At 35.1% G+C, this 21694-nt stretch overlaps 1 protein-coding gene across 4 annotated transcripts; it reads left to right on the forward strand.

The window, feature by feature from the left end:
- Positions 1-11358: 11358 nt before the first annotated feature.
- On the forward strand, positions 11359-21070 carry LOC120087871 (anaphase-promoting complex subunit 13). 4 transcript variants are annotated; one of them, XM_039044842.1, is made up of 6 exons: positions 11359-11544; positions 12237-12351; positions 12446-12499; positions 13761-13811; positions 19773-19846; positions 20984-21070. In XM_039044842.1, the coding sequence occupies exons 2-6, from the start codon at positions 12276-12278 to the stop codon at positions 21053-21055; spliced, it is 327 nt and encodes a 108-aa protein (XP_038900770.1). In that variant the 5' UTR covers positions 11359-11544; positions 12237-12275; the 3' UTR covers positions 21056-21070. The 4 variants fall into 4 exon arrangements, with proteins under 4 accessions (XP_038900770.1, XP_038900773.1, XP_038900772.1 ...); XM_039044845.1 differs by lacking the exon at positions 19773-19846 and having other exon boundaries at positions 11362-11544; positions 20984-21018; XM_039044844.1 differs by lacking the exons at positions 19773-19846; positions 20984-21070 and adding an exon at positions 13916-14124 and having other exon boundaries at positions 11362-11544.
- The last annotated feature ends 624 nt before the right edge of the window (positions 21071-21694 follow it).

Consider the following 21694-nt stretch of genomic DNA (forward strand, 5'->3'; position numbering starts at 1 on the left):
CATTGCGTTAACGCATATTCTGCACAAAAATATAAAAATCAACGGTTCTAATGCGATGAACGCATGCGGTCGCAATATTACAAAAACGATGTTTAATGGACGTAAGTTAACATATTTCATCAACGCAATCCAACATTGTTTAAGAACTTAGCACTATGATAACATGTATTTCTGCCCATTATCAAGTGCTACTACTCCAGTGATGATGAGAACATCACTCCATGCTTGCCAGTTTGTGACGCTAAGGAGGATCCCAAGCCTAAACGCAATGACATTCAGGTGATAGAGTTAGAGGTCGAAAGACCTCGTTCTGTTCTAACTCCTAACATTTTGTATATATTTGAGTTTTATTCCTTTAGGTTTCACGAGTATGTTGCGTCTTTTCTTTCTTTAGAGTCATTTGAGTCTTTTGATTCTTTCTTTTTATCTTTTTTGCCATATACAAAAAAATACAAATTCGACCTGTCTAGTTCTCTTCAAAAGATGAAGAGCCTTATAGCCTTACCAGGCTATATTGATTCATCTAAGAAGGGATCAAAGAAATACTAGAGTTTCTTTGTGCCTTGACAGAAGGTAGGTCACGTTGAGCAATCCATGTTAAAAAATTTCCCTTTTTGGAGGGAGCCAGGTGAATATTTTACTGCTTTCTAGTTTAACCTATTCTTTTTCTTTTGTAGGCTCTTTCCCTTGCCTTAAAAGAAGAAGAATATCAATTTAAGCGCAAGCCTCTTACTAACATCCCATGTGCAAAAACGTCATCAAGGGAGGTTTTCTATTCCCTTGACTCCTTTATTTTATTAGGCTTAAATTAGAGATACATTACAGACAGTGTATCATTTTAAGTTGGGGTGGGGTGTATTGTGACTGCTAGAGTCCTTGAGCGTTGTTCTTGAATAATGTTTGTGTGCTTGAATTACTTGCTTGCTCTCTTGGTTGGTTTGTTATGATGAGTAGTAGATGAACCACCCTCTTTGTGATTAGGTTTGCATGAAATGATGTTTGAAGAGTATGATCATGATTTTTAGCCCGTTTTAAACAAATTTCTTATCTCTCATGCATGCCTAAGTCCTTTGTTTAACGAAATTAAGTCTTGCATACTTAAAATTGCATTATGTGACTTGTACATTTTTTGTCACGAAAGGCCAAGGTGATAAGTGTTAAGTGACTGAAAGCTCAACCTAGTAATGCATGCTTAAGTTTTTTGCCAAACTCTTGTTTTGTATTGTAAAAGCCAAGTGTAGAGTAAATAAAAAGAAAGTTTGTAAAAGGCAAAGCATGTTGTAAAGTGAAAGCAAGTTTGTATGGCACCTTATTAAGAGACGTTGTTCGTAGTTGAATGTCTCTCATGTAACCTATGTGGACAAGCCAAAATGAAGGTGATGTGTCTAGATAAGGGTTCCTCTTTCGTGTAAAGTAAGAAAATGAGAAAAAAAAATAGAATAAAAGTTTGGTTTCTAAGTATGTCATTGCATTTTTTAGTCTAGGAAGCTTAGCTTATGAACTTTCAAGCCAGAGTAGGGAAAAATGAGTTAAGAGCCTTATAAAACCATTCTGGGTTTTATGGGCTTAATTAGTAGGGTTTTGGACTCACTCATGCATGAATAGGTTTAGAATTGTTTTTAAAATGTGCTTCATTGATTGATTGTAACCGGATTCCATTTTTTATTGCAAATCTTATCCTTATAGACTATTGAGACGAGAGTAACGACCTTTGTGATTGAGCAAACATATTTTTTTTTTTTGTGTGTGTGAATGTGTGATTCTACCTTGCTCGAGGACAATCAAGAATTAAGTTAGGAGTGTTTGATAGCACCAAAAATGTGCTATTTTCATCTTCGTTGTCCACCTTGCTTGGCCCTTCCTCTAAGGGGTTGTTGTGTAATAACAAGTGCATAATGTCCACTGGAACGTCCGTGTATTTTATCATCAACTTGATGAATTAATTTCAAGATATAAGGCTTTCCTATTATAACAGGTTGTTCAAAGGGATTTCCCGTTCTTCCATCAAATATTCTGCTTTTTGCCGGATACTCGGGTTCAAATACCCATGGACTCGCTGTTTGCTTACTGGCTTAATAGAATTCAGAAAAGACTAGTTTTCTAGAAGCCTCTTGTTCATATCTCTCATCAAAAGGTACTATTCGATAATGTCTATCTAGCAAACTCCCCGCTAACCCGAGTGAGCACTCAAATATCTGTCCTACATTCATTCGTGGGGGGACTCCTAATGGATTATTGAAACCCATATCAACAATTCTTCCATTTTGCAAATAAGGCATTAGGCACAGATCATTGGTACTGGATGCATCGTTAGGTTGTGCCGAGTCAAATCAGCTCCATTTTTTTCCGTTGCAGAAAAGAGATCCCTTCCCTCTGCTTTCTAAAATGATGAATATGAAGTCCGTGTGGGGCTGCAGGTACTATGGATCCTCTGACTCCCAATCGGGTTGCCTTCCCAGGTCTCGCCGGTGTTGCCTGTAGGTCTCGCCGGTGTTGCCTATAGGTCGTGTTGTGTCTGGCCCTATTTAGGGGCATTAATGGAGAGCACTTTGGGCGCTGGTTTTTCGATCGGATGGATCACTTTCAAAAAGAGAAGACCAATTCATCACCTATGCGTTGACATCTGTCACTTACGTACGTAATTCGAGTGTTGAATAAAACATGAAATGGAATGGGTACATGTTTTGAATAAAACATGAAATGGAATGGGTACATTCTCTTACTTACAGCGATTGAATGTATAGGAACTACGGCTTACAAGTATTGATATAGTAACAATCAAGTGAGGGTACCGAGCTATATCCCACAAGCACTACTAGCTCTTGAGTCTTGAGTTAACAGCGAGTAGGTGCGATCCCAACTCAAGTCAAGCAAAGCGTAGTGAGGAAGGAGGGGAAGAACAACTATAGAAAGGCTAAGTGAAGTACTTCTCGTGACTTCTCTTTTCTTCTTGCTTATTCTTCTCTTCTTGCTTATCACGGACTTTCCGAGCGTAGTCTTTAGTAGGGAGGGCCATTATCGCAGGGAGTAGGAACATGACAAACCATTAGAATGCATTCTCCCAAGAAAGTAAGACGGTTTACGGCAGGGGTTTTTTATTGTAGTCTGTGGAATCCAGACTTCTAGGGACAAAGGCGTTTATTTATCCATCAAGGGATCGAGCTATGACAGATCTTGCTCTAGCTGAGCCTACCGAGACGGACCTGACACGTGTTGTTTGAAGGCCTATCCCTATCTATGTGGGTTTGATCGTCATGGTTGGTCTTCGTCACAGGAGAAATTCCAATTCCCAGGCAAAGATTACAGGTCGAAGTAAAAGCACCAGGGAGAGGGCCTATCACGACTTTTCTTCCCATACCAACAAGCACAGCAGAGAGAGATTTATTACCATTGAAAAAGAGACTGTAAAGCTATGGACCGAGCAATTAGGAGTTAATTTGAGCAACTAGGCTTCAAAAGGATGTGAAAGGACCATTATGCCCCTAGTCGGAGCGTTGCGATGCTTAAAAGGAGCATTATGCAATGCTAAAAGGCAGTAACCGTACATTCTCACATAAACAGGACAACGTTACAATGCTACATGTAGCATTGCAACACTACGAACCTTGAAAGGAGGCACACACATTGTCTGTTGTAGGGTTGGAATGCTGTGACTACAATATAAAACATTTCTTCTTCATTTTAGGACAAAAAAATCACCCCTAATCGGCTCCTAAGCCAATTTCTTCATTTTCTCACCTCTCCCACTTGTAATTTTCTCTAATTTCTTCCTTTCTCTCATGTAATTAGTTGAGACAGAGCCTAGATTTGTCTTCTTCATCCCATGGGAAGGTAAGTTCTAGGCTTTCTCTAGTTTAGAGGATTTTTGGATTGAACTCTATGAAGTCTTTGGAGTTTTATTTAAATGTAATCTTTATATCTTGATTATGAGTTTCCTTTATGATTGAATCGCTTTATAATCACATTTTCTCTTGGTTGTTTGACAAACTAATTGGGATTTTATGATTGAGTGCTTACGAATCGGCTTGTAATATGTGACATTAAATTATAAGTTGGTTTCTAAGAAACAAAATGTTAGATATGCTTGCGATTTATTGTCTATAACGAATAATATTATTCCTATTGACCTAGGGGAAACTATATTAAATGTTTGGTTAGACGATGGAAAATAAATATTCATCCTAGCGTAAGCCCTAAAGCATAATGCGGTTAGGTAAATGTGTTTAGTATGGATTCATCTAGCATGTTTAACTAATTGGGTAATTAGGACCATTGGTTGGATGTCCAATCAATTACGCTCGACATAATTAAGAACCATAAGATTGCATTCGAATTGTTCGATGAACAAGATTACATTGAGTCATTCTGATATTCGTCCTCTAAACAGAACATCTCGATTGATTGCATTTCTATCTTTTATTTTTTGCAATTTGGCTTATCCAATCCATGTCACCCCCCCCATTTTAACCAACTCTAACTAAAAATGAGTTTCGATGAATTAATCTTCTACGCTTCCCTATGGTTCGACCCTGGACTTGCCACTTGTACTACTAGTTAGTATAAGTTATTTGTTTGGTGATTATAAATATGATTGGATTGGCAGTCTTTTGGGAGCAACACCAAAAAGAATCTTCCATTAGTACACAAACCCTAAGTAGATACTTCTCAAGGTTGATGAGTTTCTTTATTCAAACCTCATTCCAATGCATGCTACCAAGGGTACACCCAAATTTTATCTTCAACTTCAAGTGCAATCTTTGGTCCTTTAGCCTTAAAAGTATGTTATCCAATTCAAATTAACTTGGGAATTGATAACTTATGCTTTTATATCTTTAAAAAATAGTAACACATCTAAAATTAAAAATTTGTGTCTATTTAGTTTTTAAACTTTTATAAAAGACACAGATGCACATAATACAAAACTTAAAAATTAGAATTCTTATGTCAAACATTCAAATTTATAAATAATAGAATCATTGATCTTTAAATATTTTAATTTTATTAGAGATTTATTTTAAAAAATTTACATTTTAAAGGAATATTAGAAATAAATTTTAAAATGAAAGATTTACGAGATACTTTTGAAAATTTTGGCACAAATTGAAGGTATGAATCCCCAGTAGAAGCGATTGACCGCCTTATTATTTACTTTGATTTAGAAATTATCAAGTTATAAGTTTGAAAATATAAACTTAAGCATGCTTTCTATCATTGAAAAACTACAAGGAAAAGAGATGATTACCTTCGAATATTGTCTTCTAGTTCATTTCCTCATAAAGTTTATTCTGTGAATTACGAACAAAACCACACTCTTGATTTCAAATAGGACACCACCACAAGGGCTTCCCTACTATATCTCTTAGCAAGAAACTAGTTGTGTGAGAAACTCTTTTAGAGGAAAGAATTTGTGTTAAGAAACTTTTTCTCTATAAGGTAAGAGAGAGAGCCTTGAGAGAGAGTGAGAAGTATTTCGGTAGAAATCTCTTTTCTACATTATTTCACCCCTCAACATATAAAGGAGAGATCTCCCTCTCTCTGCTCCCCTCTCTCCGCTCTCCCCTCTCCTGCAACTATAGAGGAGTTTTAATTTATTTAATAAAAATTAATTAACAAATAAATTAATAAATATAATTAAATATCATATATTAAAACAAATATGCATTTGAAACATATTCATATGCACATCTTTCTCATAGTCTATAGCTTGATATGAATCTCATTCACATTAATTTTAACCTAAAATTTCTATATAAATCTTATTCATATTAATTAATATTTGAATCTTATTCAAATATATCACCCTCTCTTATTATATAGTTTGATTTTTTAATCCTATTAAAAAATTAACCTTCTATTATAATGTATCTATATATATTATATTATTTGCATCTTATACAATTAATACACATTCCTTTTAGTGTTGTTTCCAAATATAGAAAAATGAACCAAAATATTTACAAATATAGCAAATTTTCACTGTCTATCTATGATAGACTACAATAGACTAGACACAGATAATATAATAGTCTATCATGATCTACTGTGATATTTTGCTATTGTTTGTAAATATTTTCAGCAACTTTATGTTGGGTTGTATGTTCTAAAACTCGCAGTTTGTAATGTTAAATATATTATATTATCAATAAAGATGTTATTGACGTTTATGTAATAAAACTGTTATTGAATATGTGAATTGCAGTTGTAAAATCTAAATCCAATAACCTAAAGATCCATGGCTAATATGAATACATGAACTTTATGTAGAGACATAAGAGTATCAAGTTCAGTAAATAGCCAAAACGGTCTATAGTATATGAATAAGGTTGGGTAACCTTATTCTGGTAACACGATAGGATGCGACCCACTCTGTAGTTGTTACAATTTGTTGTAAAGTGCCTCAAACGAAATGATCCTGATTCGTTCATGTATTGACATGAGGAGTGAGGGCATTCTATACAATGAGTTTTTATAAGATCGGACCAAAAATTAAGTCACCCACTCTTACTTTATAATGTTGTTTACTGTTTAAGACTGACTATTTCAAAGCAATTACCTAGGTAATTTGACCTTAATCCAAAACTAACTATAAACTCCTGTTTATTTGGAATTATCCTTAGATTTGTATGGGTGATGGTTGGCTCAATAGCGTCGGCTTAATAAGCCTCCCATTTCAGGGGTAAGACCAGGTAGATAGCTGGAGACATAGGGTGTAAGATAGAATTTGCTCTTACCCGCTTTTAGGGATAGTAGAGAGGTTTTTCCCTTAAGTGCTGACTTCGGGTCTTAACAAGGGGTCGCACCCTCTCATTGGCTCGAGAGGGATTCGATTTAGTGATTGGATCACAAACCACTTATTCATTAGAGGATCAATGGGATTTAAGGAGCAAGATGTAATCTCGGGGATAAAACAACTTTTGACCCAACCGTTATTACGAACAACCTCTGAAGGGTTGATTTACTAATCATGGTTATATCGAATGCACATAATATGTCTACAGTGAGGAGAGTGCAACTACTGGGCTTTAGTGGAGTGACCCGATAGTTAATGAATGGTCGATAATTAGGTTAAAAATTTTAGCTGGTTAATTGTGGATCTGTAGGTCCATGAGGTCTCCCTACTAACTCATATCGGACTAAACCTTAGAACAGTGTGACGAACGAATTTGAAGTATTCAAATTCGATTTTTGGAGTAAAGCGTTAAATATATACGATATATTTAACTTAATGTTTAATTGTGAATTAAACATAGAGAGAGAAAATAGGAGATATTTAAATAAGATTTAAATATCAAGATTATAAATAGCGATTCATATAAATTGGGATAAGTGTTGGATTTAATATTAAATTAAATTTATTAACTTTAATTAATCATTTAATATTAATTTAATTTTAAAATTGATTATTATAATTAATTTAAAAATTAAATGGATTTGGTCAAAATTGCATTAAAAGTCAATTTATTGACTAGGTTAAAAATGCAATGGAAGTCAAATTGTTGATTTTTGTTTTTTAAAAGTCAAAAAGTCAAATTTGTTGACTTTGGACTTTGAGAGTCAAACTTTGACCAAGTTAGTGGAAAGATCCAACATTTGTGAGTGAGAAATGTCAACTTTTGCATGGCTAAGTGTTATCTTCATTTGAGGACACTTGTCCCACTAAATCCCACTTTTTGAGTTAGTGGATTTTTTAGTGTCAAATTTTCATCAAACTCAAAGTTGCATGTAATGGTCTTTAAAAGGAGTGTTTAATGCTTTTGAAGACCTCTTGGCCATAGTAGGTTTAGATGAGATTATGTGATAATCTCATCTCATTTTCTCTCAAAGCTTTAGTTTTTTTCTCTCCAAATTAGTCACTCATCAGATTCCGCCATCCCATTCTAAGGCCGGAGAATAGTAGAGAAGACTCTCGTGGTGGTCTACGAACCATTCTTGAGGAGATTGAAGCTGATTTGGAGAACATTTAAAGACTACAAAGGTTGTATTCTTTTTTCCTTTTACTTGTTTGATTGCATGCATGCTTATCTTTATAATTAATCTAATTAGAGTACTTTGGATCTGTTTTTCTTCTGTTGCATATGTGTTCTTTCCATTACTTTGTCATTTTAAATAATTTTCTTTCCCTTTATTTTAATTTTAACAATTTAAATTCTTCCAAAACTCCTTGATCCTTTTCTTACCCATTAGTGAGCTAGCAGGGACCTAATGAACCTATAGATTAGAAGCTCTAATGATTCGAAAATAGTTAATTAAACTATTTAAATAAATTAATCAGCATTCATTAACTTTGAGTCACTTCACTAAAGATCCGTAGCTGACTCTTTACACTATAGAATATTATTGTGTCCATGAATATAATCATTACAAGTAAATCAATCATTCATGAGTTGTTCGTAATTACAGTTGGATCAAATTACCATTTGACCCCTGTGATTACATCTTGCTCCTTAAGTCTCACTGATTCTCTAATGAACAACTTGTTTATGGTCCTACCATAAACAAAATCCCTCTCGGGCCAATGAGTGAAAGATTGTTCAAGATCTAGAGTTGGCACTTAAGGGAACAACTCCTCTACTTTACCCTAGTTGGGAATGAGTGAATTTCATCTTGTGTATCTATGTTTCCAGCTCCCTGCTCGGTCTTCACCCCAACAATAGTAGGCTTATTGAGTTGTTGACTCGGGTCACTCTCACCCATACAAATTAAAAGACAAGTCCTCATAGTCAAGAGTTCATAACTCACTTAGGATTGAGATCAAATTATATATAGTCATCCTATGAAATTTCAGTCAACGGTATTACAAAAGAGATTAACTATTTCTTTGTTCAGTCCTATACAAAATATTTGTATAAGATACCCCTACTTACATGTCTCCAAATGAATGATTTGGATCAAATCGTTTGTAACGATTACAAAATGGGTCGTATCCATGGTATTATCTAGATAAGGTACCTAACCTTATTCATATTCTATAGACCATGTAGATTATCGCTTCAACATGATCCATTTATATATCAACCACATACTATTCAAGTTATATGAAATAATCTTGGATCTGAGTTGCGCAAGTCTAAATGTCAAATAAAATAACTTTTTATTTTATTAAATAGATAATTTATTTATACATTACAAACCATGAGATTTAGGGCATAAACCCTAACACAAACATCACAAACTGAACTTTAATTTAACCTAAAATCTAATAAGAAAAAAGAAATTAACCTAAATCATATAGGAGATTTTTGGATTAAATGTTAATTTGGTTTAGAAAGTCTGTGTTTGGAATGCAATTGAGTTGGGTTAAGTTATAGATATCTCATGCAATTTTTTGTAACCTAAAAAAATATGGATTTTTATGGGTATTTTTTGTTATTATTATTATTATTATTATTTTGATTAACCTTTTTTTGTCACCATTCAAATTAAACACATATTTTTTCAAGTTTTTAATACCCATTTGAGATGTAAACTCAACAAATAAAATATATTTTCAATTTTCTACATGTAAGTATTGCACATAAGCCATGTTTACCAAACAGTAATAAAAATTAGTGTAATTGTAATAGAATTCTATTGATGAATTAATTGTAATGAGCTTGAATCACAAACATAATTGGATATCTTTTGATCGTGTTTACTTAAAATTCTAAATTTAGACACATTTATTGTTACCATTATCGTTATCTCTAAGGATCAAACCGTAACGATAACGGTAACGTTAACAATAAATGTGTCAAAATTCACAACTTTTTCTCTTGAACAATAACCATAACTATAACGGTAACAGTAACGATAACGATATGATGTAATTTGCATATCCAATTGGATTGAGCACGCTCCGCTTATCGATCCATTTACATTTTTTTATTACATATTTGGAAATAGACCCCATGTGCCAGTATGGATGCATGATACAACTAAACAACATCAAAGGTAATTAAATGGGGGCCCCTTTTCAAATTATCATTGATTTATTAGCTTTGGCCTGAGATAAATGTGGCCTTAATTTAGACAATGTATTTTTATTTATATAATCAACAACCTTCAACATATTTATCGGTAGTGAAATGTATGAGCTGAACATGCACAAAAATCAGGGGTGGCATCAATGGTTTATTTACATGTTCATAAAAAAAAAAATATAAACATCGCTAACAATGAGTCAATCTCATACATATAAAAATATTATTCATTAAGATAGTCGAACTAGTTAGTCCTTCCAAGTTCAAACAATTCCTCTTACTAGACTGTAGTGGGAATATTAAGAAGCAGTTAGTCTTGTTTGTTACATATAGGTTTATAAGAATGACTCAATCATCCTCAAACAATACATCTATATCAAATTAGTATAAAAGATGACTATTAAACACTTTAAACTAATGATTTCAATTTGTATTTAAACACACTTTCACCCTTCGAGTTTTTTTGTTTTTGTTTTTTCTTTTAGTATATTATCAATTGAGTTAGTCATTGGAGATGAACAACGAAGTTGTTGGTTGGAGTTGGTCACCCGAGATGATCATTGGAGTTAGTCACCCGAGGTGATCGCTGGAGTTGGCAGCTAGAGGTGGTTTTGAAAGTTGGTTGCTAGAGGTGGTCATTGTCAAAGTTGATCATTAAAGGTGATCTTTCCTGAAGTTGGTAGCTTGAGGTGAATGTCGACATAGGTGGTTATCGTCGGAGTTGATCATTAGAGGTGATTTTTGTCAAAATTGATTATTAAAGGTGGTTTTCATAAAAAATGGTCACCAAAACCCAAAGTTCGTTCGAGGTGATCGTCGAAATTAGGTGTTTAAGATGGTCATTGCTGAATTGATCATTAGAGGTGGTCTTTGTTGGAGCTGGTTGCCTGAGGTGAATATCGTCATAGGTGGTTGTCATCAAAGTTAGAACATCGAAGGTGGTTTTTGGAGTCTAGAGTTGATCGTCGGATGTAGTTGCCAGAGTTTGAAGTTCATCCGAGGTGATCGTTGGAGTTGGTTGCCAAAGTTGATCATTAGAGGTAGTATTTGTTGGAGGTGGTTGTTTAAGATGAATATTATCATAGATAGTTATTGGAGTTGATCATCGGAAGTGGTATTTGTCCGAGGTGGTTGTCAGAGTCGAAGTTAGTCACTGGAGTTAGGCACGCAAAGGTGATCATCAGAGTTGGTCCTAAAATATGTCGTTGGAGTGTGGCAACGGTAGTCGTGAACGGTGGCCGACGAGTATAACCATCGAAAATATTGAAGGGAGAGTTGGGTTAGTTAGAGTGAGTTGGTCAAAATAACAACTCTATCCCTGTCTAAGGTGGTAGCCTAAATATTGAGTTAGTAATTTTCGTGTACTTAGCTATGGGTGAGCCATACACCCCTTTTGTTTTTTTTTCCTAATATTTATTAACGAGGAAAACGGAGAGAAGGCTCCCCCATTAAACGATCATCATCACCAGCCGTAGACAGTCCAAACTGCGTCTGTGAAGTCTTGTCTGCCAGCTGCTCCGACGGCAAGGGGTCCGCCGGAATCGTCTACAGGGGCTAGAATCGTTATTTTTCCCACGGTTCGAAGGTCTGATTCTCTCTCTTCCTTCTCCCTCACTCTCTGTTTATCAGTTCTCTGTGTCTTTCTCTCTTCCATTCTGCATCTCCTTCACAGTCTGCTTCTAACGCCATTAGCCCTTTCCCGGTAAATTTCTTTGTTTTCTCCTGATTACTTGTTCTCTGTCGCAAATAGTTCTCTTATTGCAAGTCTTCAGATCTTAAACGTGTCGTAGCCCTTTCGCTGTTTGCAGCAATAAATGATCATTGAGGTCTTTTATCTTGCTCAATAGATGTATGAACTAATTGGATCTTGGTTTCACTATCTGGTTTCCACTATGATTAGTTTGCTTGAAAATTTGAAATTAAGGAGTGCAAACACTGAGAACGAATTTGCGTTTTCTATTACTTAATCAGCCTTTGTTGATGTTGAAATGCTGTCATATACACATCCCAGATGATGTTCGTACCTGCCATTTCGCCCTCAAGTATTACATTTGAGTTCGTTTATTGATTTACTCTGCATATATGATAGCCTTTCTCTTTCTTTGTGTGGACTAACTTGTTGGCTATTGCATTTCTTTATCCAGAATTTCTTCTTCGTTGAGCATTTGTAGAACTGAATCTCTATTGTATATTTGATATCGTCTCCTAGTGATTTATACGTTTTCTGTGTCATAGTTTTGGAGCCTTTGTTAACAACTTATCTATCTGAAATTTCAGATATTGGGTTTTAGAATCTCCCTTAACAAGAAAACACCAATGGCAGAACTTAGTCTGGGTATATTGATAGACATTCTAGATGAAGAATGGATGAGAGACACACTCCCTCATGATGGTAATTCTCAGCCTTCATTTCTCTATAGTCAAGAAATCAATTGTAACAAGCTATCCATTGCTTATTTAATGTAGTTGTTCTATCATTATCATAGATCTTCTACTCCCTCCCGTGCTGGTTGTTCGGCCTGATGACACCGAGGACTCAAGTATGTCTCCTAACTTATAACTCAAGGTTCAATTTTGATAACACATTCTAAAATGAAGCATGTTTTTGCACTCGATATTAAATTTGGTAAATGGAGTTCCTATGTCAAGAATCAATGAGTTTGCAATGCTTTTGATAGTGTTTTCATAACTTTGAGGAATGGAAAGCAAGATGCTACAAATCTTTTTCTTTCTTTCTTTCTTTTCTTTTTTTTTTTTTTTTATATCCGTGAATCTCCGGACCAATTTATGCGCTGCTCGACTAATCTCATAGGACTACCCGCTAGACCCTACAACATTTGGGTCTCAAGGAAATTCGTAGGATATTAAATCCTAAGTATGTGGTCACCATGGATTGAACCCATTTCCCCTTAGCCTTTTATCAAATTCCATACCCTTTATTTACCACTAGGTCAACCCATGATGGTTCAAGATGCTTCAAAGTTAAATGTAATACTTGAAGGTGAAATGGCAGCTGAAAATTTGTATCCTAGATTTTTCAAAGGCTGATTAAGCTAGCACTAAGAGACAACAAAAGCTTTTAATTTATTAATTTTACAACCAAAAATTTTGTATCCTAGATTTCGAAGGTATCTCCCAACATCATAAGTCCTTACTACCACCCCTCCAATCTCAATGCCCTCAAGCCCTTTAATTCTTGTTTTACACCTCAAGGCTCAAGCTCAAGGCAGCCATTCATTCCTCTAGCCTTATTTTTTCTCTTTATTTTCACCTTTTGAATGTTCAGCCTATTAATATATTTTCTTCTTCTTTCTGTCTTGTGGCTTAATAGTTATTATGCAGTAGTGAAAATTGTGGATAGGAAGTAATATACGGATCTTTAATCACTTTGTTAGAAGCACTGAAGAGCTGAGGAAAGTTGTTTTTGTCTCTACTTCTTACCGTCTCAAGTCATAAGTTTTTGTTGTAATTATTGCTAACCACTGCTTGTGCCAACTGGAAGGCCTTCACTGTAATTTTAATTTTGTTTAGGTACGTATCTTAAAAATGAAAATATTTTTTTGGGCTTCCAAATTCCCCACTTTCCTGATACTTCTTTGTTTTATTTCTTCGTCATTTCTTCGTCTTTCTGCCATCTATGGTGTTGACACCTTAAAGCGCATCTTTCACTTAAAAAACACTATTCAATACCAAATAATATGCAAATCGATTAGTTTTTTCTTTCTATTTTTGGTTTGCCAATTGTAGCAATTTGCAGGAGAATTCATTTTTTATCTCTTTTGCCTCTGGACTTCTGTGCAGATCAGGAGGCTCAGCCAGTTGATACCGATACCTGGCATGATCTTGCCCTAGGTAACCAATGAACCTTTTCCTAACTAAGGATGGTCTGTTTTCAAGAGATTTGCTTCAAGTTAGAAATTTTATGATCATATTCTCTTGCTGTATTCGCATTGTAGATTTTCAGATTTCATTAAAATCCATGCTGTAGATGTTAAAGATCTATGTAGAAAGCGTTCCTTTGTGGCAAAAGAAACTATGTACATGTTCGTGGCAGTCGGTTAAGACTATTGATGGATTTGCTGCTCTCTTTTGTAATTTGTTGTGTGGAGACAGACTGAAATATTGTTTATTATTATGAGATCCATGTCCAATTCTATTTGAAAGACTTTAGGGGTTGTTTGTGAGGCTAGAATATAATCAGGATTACTGGAAATCAGAGGAGTGTTGAAATGAGTGAGGAATCAAGGACAGAATGGAAATGGGATCGTGAAGCATGAAAATGGTGGGAAAGAGAGTTGGATTAAAAACTGTGAGAGCGGAATGAGTTTAATAATGCATATTGGGCCCAAAATGCTCAATCCAAACATAGATTTTGTGTCAATAAGTTAATGAATTACTGATGTGATTTCTGAGGTAGCTCTAATATAATGTAGACGCCAAGTATTAATAGTGAAATAGACAGGAGCTTTGGAGTTTATATTACTAGGTGAGGTTGAAAAAGGATGCAACTCGAACAAATATGTGAAAAAAAAGTTATGAAAAAACTTTATTACATACGAGAATTGTACAAAAATGCAAGGAGTGGAAAATAGAGAATATATTTTTCCATTCTTTCTTGCCAGTCCAGAGCCAGAAGAGGAGGAAAGGGAAGTTGATTTTGAGCATAGTTTGTGTAAGACTTCAATTATCATCTCTAAGGTTTGTGGTTTGATCTCCACTCGTGCAACTGTCGAAACCCAATAAAAGCAAAAAAAAAAAGTGAGGAAAGTGCTAGGTGAGCTTTCTGTTGCTTTCTCTTTGACCTACGAGATATTGCAAGAGCAAGCATTTTTGTCTTAGATTTTTAGATTGACTAAGTTACCATTTTCATTTTGCCTTGAGACTGGCAGTTTTAAAGTTTAGGAGCACACAAAATACAATGGCTAAAATAAAATGTAAACTAGAACTTTCATGGTTGATTTGTTTAACAAGGAACAAATAAAATATTTGGCATGAAAGTAATTCATTTTGTGATTACAATTTAAAAATTGGAAATAAAATCTTCAATCATACTTCATGTAAATTCTAATTTATAAAGACTAGTTTGATAAGGATTTTAGTTTTAGTTTCTTGTTTTTGAAATATATGTTTATTTACCCACATTTTTTTAGTATCATCTTCATTTTTTATTAAATGGAAAAACCTCAAATCTCAACGTTGCTTCTTGAGGTTTTTCTTTGTCACACATAGTATGGGGTGCATAAATAAAAACTCTCTATGTGACATTCCTTTTGAGAACGTCATCGAGTTCAGACTACAAAATAAATTAACTTGAATGTGGCTTCTCTCTTTCTTTCTTTGCTTCATTCAACAAATACTACTTTGGCTTTGATGTGTTTGTTCTACATGTTGTACCAGATTGAAGGTGCTAGCAATCTTGTAATTTCAAAACTTATTGTAGGTTCAAAATTATCCAACAATTTGTGAAACCATAATGTTTGATTTGCAATTGATGCGTCATAAATATATTTAGCGTAGATTTAACTACAACTTTTTTCTCCTTAAAACTTTCGAGAGAAAAAAATATAAATGGAAGTACTTTTAAATACATCAACACAATCATTTAATCAGATCTAATATTTGAGATTTTGGGGAGAGTCCATTAAATCAAATATTTGGTTTCCTTTGAGAATTTATTAATTACTCAAATCAAATAAAAGATTTGTACTTTTGGTGAGAATTCATTGAATAAAATATTTTAAAAATATATTTAGTTTCAAATCAATGGGTCGGTTTTGGGTAAAAATCCATTTATCAATAAAATTTTGGAAGGTGAGATTGTTGAAATTTTGAATTTGTGAATTTCCCCCCTTTCTATCTCAAGTAGATTTGGGAAATAAAAAGGCAGAAAGAATGTGGCAAAAGTTACGGTTTGAAGACAGAAGTAAATAAAGAAAGTTCTGGTTATATAAAAAAATGTCTTTCAACTTTATACCAAAATACTATTGAACTTCTAAAAGCTTCCAAAAAGAATTAAAAAATATTTAGTTTTGGATAGAAATTGTAAATGTTTTGTTTAAAAAATATCTTTAAATTTCAAAAATACCTTTAAGGGGTTTTTTAACCCATCTCCCCCACTTGGTCGAGTAACATATTAAGTCCCACATATTTTTCACCCACATGTACGCCCTCATTCCTCTCTCTTGACTCTACGGACGTTTCAGTTGAAACCCTAATGCCTCTCACTCGATTCTTCGACAAGGGTTTCCTTTCTCCGATCGTTGCCGATTTCTTCAACCTTCCCCTCATTCACCATCGTTCTTTCTTTCGGTTTGTTAGGGTCAAATGTGAAGGGATCGAACACCTGTGGAAGTGTACAAATGTCGATGCCATTGAATTTATTTCAACTTTACAGAATAACAAAGAAGACATACATCTAAAGATGCTTGAAATTAACACAAATAGATGAGAAACTTACCCTTACAGACTTTCTTCAAATAGTTTCTTCACTCTACGAATTTCCTCCAACCCCACGAATTTCAAACAAACACTAATGCTACCAATGGAATTGACATAATCACTTGGCTACCTTATTATTCTCAAGCAAGAATCTGAATTGTGGGATCCATCATCTTTTTGGAAGGAGGGAATGAAAAAACATATCTTTTAGGAAAGGCAAATCAAAGAACTGTCCATTTAACATAGTCTACCACTCACATAATTAGTTTATTGGATTGTGTTAATTTAGGACATTGTGAAGGGTGTTGAAAATCCATGGTAGGGGTCGATGGTGTCTGAATAGAAAATTGGTGGGGGGAGGTCTATATATCCTTCGTTCTCAAATATGTTGATTTTTTCGTTCTTTGTTCTTCCGACCCTTTGAAATCTCTTCACCTTTGCCGCTTCAATGAAGATCTGAGAACCAGTCTCATGAAATGTATATACTCCTATATTTTGAAACATTTGTATATTATAATTTCCTATCAGAGTTCTTCTGAGTTTCTACTTCATGGTATGTATATATTTCTACATTTTCCATTTTCCATTGATATCTTTTTCATACTCTTTTCTGGCATGCGTTTGATTCTATCTTCTCGTTCATATCCATTTGCCTATTTAAATGTTCCATGCTCTCCATCATTTAAATTTTCCATGTTCTTTCCCAATCCATTTGCCTATTTAAATTTTCACATTTACTTCACCTTGATGTAGTTTCTTTATTTTTTCCATTATTATTAATTTCCTTATTTAATGGGCCACCAAACATATCTTCCTTTTTGTGTTTGTTGACTGAACTCCATTTGTTTGATTAAGTTTGTATATGTATTATTAATTGTAGTTTGTTCATTTATTACTGAGTAGGGGGAAAACAGATTCAGGAGATAGAGTTTTGTTTAAGAAGAATATTTGAAATGATTCTTCCAAAATTAAACCATAAATCACACTTTTCAAGATTAGGATCCAAAGTTCAATCTTTCATGTGTACTTTGAAAAATGAAATCTTACAAATCGACTATCCATATTTTTTTCAAGAAAGATGGGCAAATTAATTAATCTGAAAAAATTGTTTTAAGAAAATATATTTATATATATATAGATATCATAAAAGTAATTTATTTAGAGTTCAAAAAACTGGAATAAATACCCTAACATATGATCTTAGCTCTACACCTCAAACACATATATATGAACTCAAACAAAATAACTTTGCACCTCAAACACAGACGTATGAACTCAAACAAAACAACTTTACACCTGTCACACCCCTCTTAAACTTACCTCTTACACCCGAAAGAAGGCTTGGAGATAACAAACATCACCCTTATATAATACCTGTTATCCATCACCTTGCACTTACCAAACACATCTCGAACTGTACTTTGATAACTACTGTCCATCTTGGATCTATATTACAACAACCCTTTAGCTAAGGTATGAAATAACAACAACTCTCTGGTTAATTATTTTAGCATCAAACCGTTATAATATTTATACAATTCTAGACTCAACTTAGATAATGCTACTCTTAGGCTAGAGAACTCTTAAAAGCAGACCTTAACCCAGAAACGTGGTTATAGTGTGACAGACCTTGACCTTAGCAGCACTCTTCACTCTTACGCTGCCTGAGGGGAGGAGGGAACAAACCATTTGGAAAACATGAGTTGGGAAAGCTCAGTGAATGACATGTTTAGTATAAATTTGGGCGCATGGTCTACCTTCTCAACTCAATTTCAGATTTAGTTGGTCGCATGGCATCATGGTCAACGCATGGCATTCCCTCATCAATGCATAGCCTCTCCCCGAAACCCTAATTCTCATAAACTTTCTTCTTTTGAGTCTTCTTTGAGGGAAATTGAGTTGTGAGTTGAAATGAAGTTCTCCTGAGGTATTTATAGCTCTTAAAAGTGTCTTCGCCATCCTTCCTATGCCATCAACACATGACACCTCCCCATTTGAGTGTCTTCACCACGTTGAGCCACCACCTACTTCCACGCCACCACTTACTTGCATGTGAGCTTGAGGTGTCTTCACCATGTATAGTCCAACACATAGCTCCTCCTTGAGATGTCATTCTAACCTTTTGCATGTCCTACTATATGCCCACCTCATCTTTTGGCTCGGCCAAGACTTCACTTGATTGAGTCACGTACCCCATTTTGTTGTCAATCAGACCTTACTTTTCAAGTTTGATCAAATCAACCCATGATAGCTATGTTGGGCACATGGTTGCTTCACCAACCACTCTATGCGTCCAACAATCTTCCCTCTGTGCGCCCATGTAGTGGTTAACACATGGTTCCTTGGTTTTGGACGTATGGTTCCCTAACTATGCTACCAACTTGCCTCTCATCTCATAGCATAACTTCTTTCTTTGGCTCATAACTAGGGTATGTGTCCATCCTACTCTTTCCTTCCTAGGTATGCGTTCAACTAGGGTACTTGGGCTTTCTTGGCATAACTCTTTCCCAAGGGGTTGTCTTGTGCTTCCATCTTACTCCTCATAGATCCAAAATGGATTCCACAAAGTCCCCTATGCGTGAACCCTAACTGTATGCATCCAACTTTCCTTTTCTTCCCTCTTCCTTGGTTTTTATCTTCTTCTCAAGCATAACTTTCTCTTTTAAACTCAAAGGTGTAACCATGTGTCCTTTTTGACTTACTTTTCCTCCAAGCATATGTCCATCTATGTGCTCACATGCCCATCTATGCGTCCAACACTCCATTTATGCGTCCAACACCCCATTCTTTAGGGTTTCCTCCACTTGTAGTGTCTTATGTTGTCTAACACTTAGCCAAAATCTCTCCCTTGAATACCCTATGTGCCCATCATGCTTTCTTATGGTATGAATCCAACTTTTATTCTCATGGTATAGTTTGGATACTTAGCCAAATTTTTTACTCCAATTACTATGCCTCCAGCACTTTGAAACATTTCTTGTTGTATCTTGAAAACCCAACAAGTTCCTTTGGCCCAAATATTTTGGTTTTGATGTTTGAAGGGTTGGAAGGAATTGTCCAACAAGGATTGAAGTGCGATTTAGGTGAAGATTGGTAAGTACTAGGCCTTGGTGACCTTTGTATATGTGTAATTTAGTTGACTGGAAAATTTGGGCAAGTCCTTGAGGTTGTTAAATCTTTTGGATTGTCATTAGGACTATCATATGGATTTTAATTCTAAAATGGTTATGATTGGGTCAGAAACATGTTGAGCTTGTGGACTTGTGATGATTGTTGGACCAACATATTTTGAGTAGATCTATGTGGTGCTGTTGGGCTAAATCGGTGTATGAAATTTGGTCTAAAGCTTTAATCTAACTTCAGCTCATGACTTAGGTTCAAATTCCAAACTTGGTGGGAAGCTAGAAGAGGGTTTGACTGTTGGATTAATTTCTGGGCTTAAGTCTGAGGTAAGTAATCTTACTGCTAGAACTGCCCTGGTGCCAGGCAATGATAATTATGATTTATTGAGGATTATTAGTTAACATGATATTTATGTATGCCTTCATTGACTGAGGTTTGAAAGGATTAGAGCCAGATATTGATAATTATGATTTACTGAGGATATGTTGATGGTTTGATGTTTATGTATGCCTTGTTTGCATGAGGGTTTAAAAGACTGGATGCGCATAGAGATGTTTGAATGCTAGCATGATTTGAGTATATTATTATTGTTGGAGATCCTGCTGAATCTGAGGATGATGAGATGTATATGTATGTTATAGAGCTATGATGATGAAATCTATGTGTGTTATAGAACCATGATGATGAGATGTATACGTATGTTATGGGACTAGGATAACGAGATGTATATGTATGTTGTAGAACCATGATGATGAGATGTATATGTATGTTATAGAACCATGTTATGATACTTGTGATGTTGGGATCGTGATAGTGTCCTCATTGATTAGTTAGATGCCCACTAGAGATTATGTGTCCTTCGAAATTCACTAGAGGCGGTGGTTTCCTTCGGGATCCACCAGAGGTTGTGTTTCCTTCGGGATTCACTAGAGGTGGTGCTTTCCTTTAGGATTTACCAAAGGTTGTGTGTCCTTTGGGATTCACTAAAGGTGGTGGTTTCCTTCGGAATCCACCAGAGATTGTGTTTCCTTCGGAATTCACTAGAGGTGGTGCTTTTCTTCGAGATTCACCAGAGGTTATGTTTCTTTCGAAATTCACTAGAGGTGTCGCTTTCCTTCGGGATTCACCAGAGGTTGTGTTTCCTTCGGGATTCACTACAGGTGGTGTCTCTTTAGGGGTTCACAAAGGTTGTGGGTCCTATAAGACTTACTAGAGGTAGTGGGTATACTTGACTATAGTAGGATGAAATTCAGTTATTCATGTATGTATGTGTAGGACTAAGAGAGTGTTTACGTTCTGCCAGATGTAGGCATCTAAAGGACATAGATGCCTAACCTGACCCCAGTAGTACGGTTACTTACTGGGAATTTTATACTCATCATTTTTCATGTTAATGTTTCAGGTAAGAGTGGGGTTACTTACTGAATATTTTATACTCATCATTTTTCATGTTAATGTTTCAGGTAAGAGCGAATGACAAGCGGAATCCAGGTCGAGCCAATGGGACTAGTTTTAAGCTTCCGCTCATGTTTTAAGTTTTCCTTTATGTTCTTTTTTTTATTCACTTTCAGTTTTGGTATTTGGAACTTAGTGTTGAGATTTGTTTTCAGACTTATTTATTTTCTTTTATGACTTTTTGGTACTCTATCATTTGAATTTATTATTTGGATTTAATGAAAATCATTTAAGCTACCTTATTTATTTAGCATTTATTTTATTATAAAAATGATGTCGTTTTAAGTTCCATGCATTTGTGTGTTTAGTAATGGCCTAGCTTGAGTCCTAAGGGTCGGGTCGTTACAAGATATATTTCTGTGTCCATTGGATATAACCAATCAACAGTACGATGACCTTTTACAAATTGTTCGTAAGTACAGTTGGGTCAAATTACCGTTTTGCCCCTGTAGTTACCACTAACTCATTTAACTCAAGCACCACTGATCCCTCTAATGAACAATAGATCATAGTCCTACTATGAGTAAAGCCCTCTCGAGCCAGGAGAGGGTGTGATGCCACATTGTTCAAGACCCGTAATTAACCTTAAAGAATAAATTTATCTATTTACCTCTACTTCGGGGAAGGAGTAAATTCTATCTTGTGTAGCTGTGTTCTCAGCTTCCCAATCAAACGAAACCCTTTGTCGGTAATCTAGCCACTCTCACCTATACAAATCA

Source organism: Benincasa hispida, chromosome 10 (assembly GCF_009727055.1).
Source record: "Benincasa hispida cultivar B227 chromosome 10, ASM972705v1, whole genome shotgun sequence".
NCBI classification, from domain to species: Eukaryota; Viridiplantae; Streptophyta; class Magnoliopsida; order Cucurbitales; family Cucurbitaceae; genus Benincasa; species Benincasa hispida.

Bases quoted from the DNA above. Each gene is read 5' to 3' on its own strand.
- LOC120087871 (XM_039044842.1), top strand. From the start codon at position 12,276: ATGGCAGAACTTAGTCTGGGTATATTGATAGACATTCTAGATGAAGAA. The intron at 12,352-12,445 runs GTAATTCTCAGC...TCATTATCATAG, and splicing joins AGACACACTCCCTCATGATG to ATCTTCTACTCCCTCCCGTG. The intron at 12,500-13,760 runs GTATGTCTCCTA...ACTTCTGTGCAG, and splicing joins TGATGACACCGAGGACTCAA to ATCAGGAGGCTCAGCCAGTT.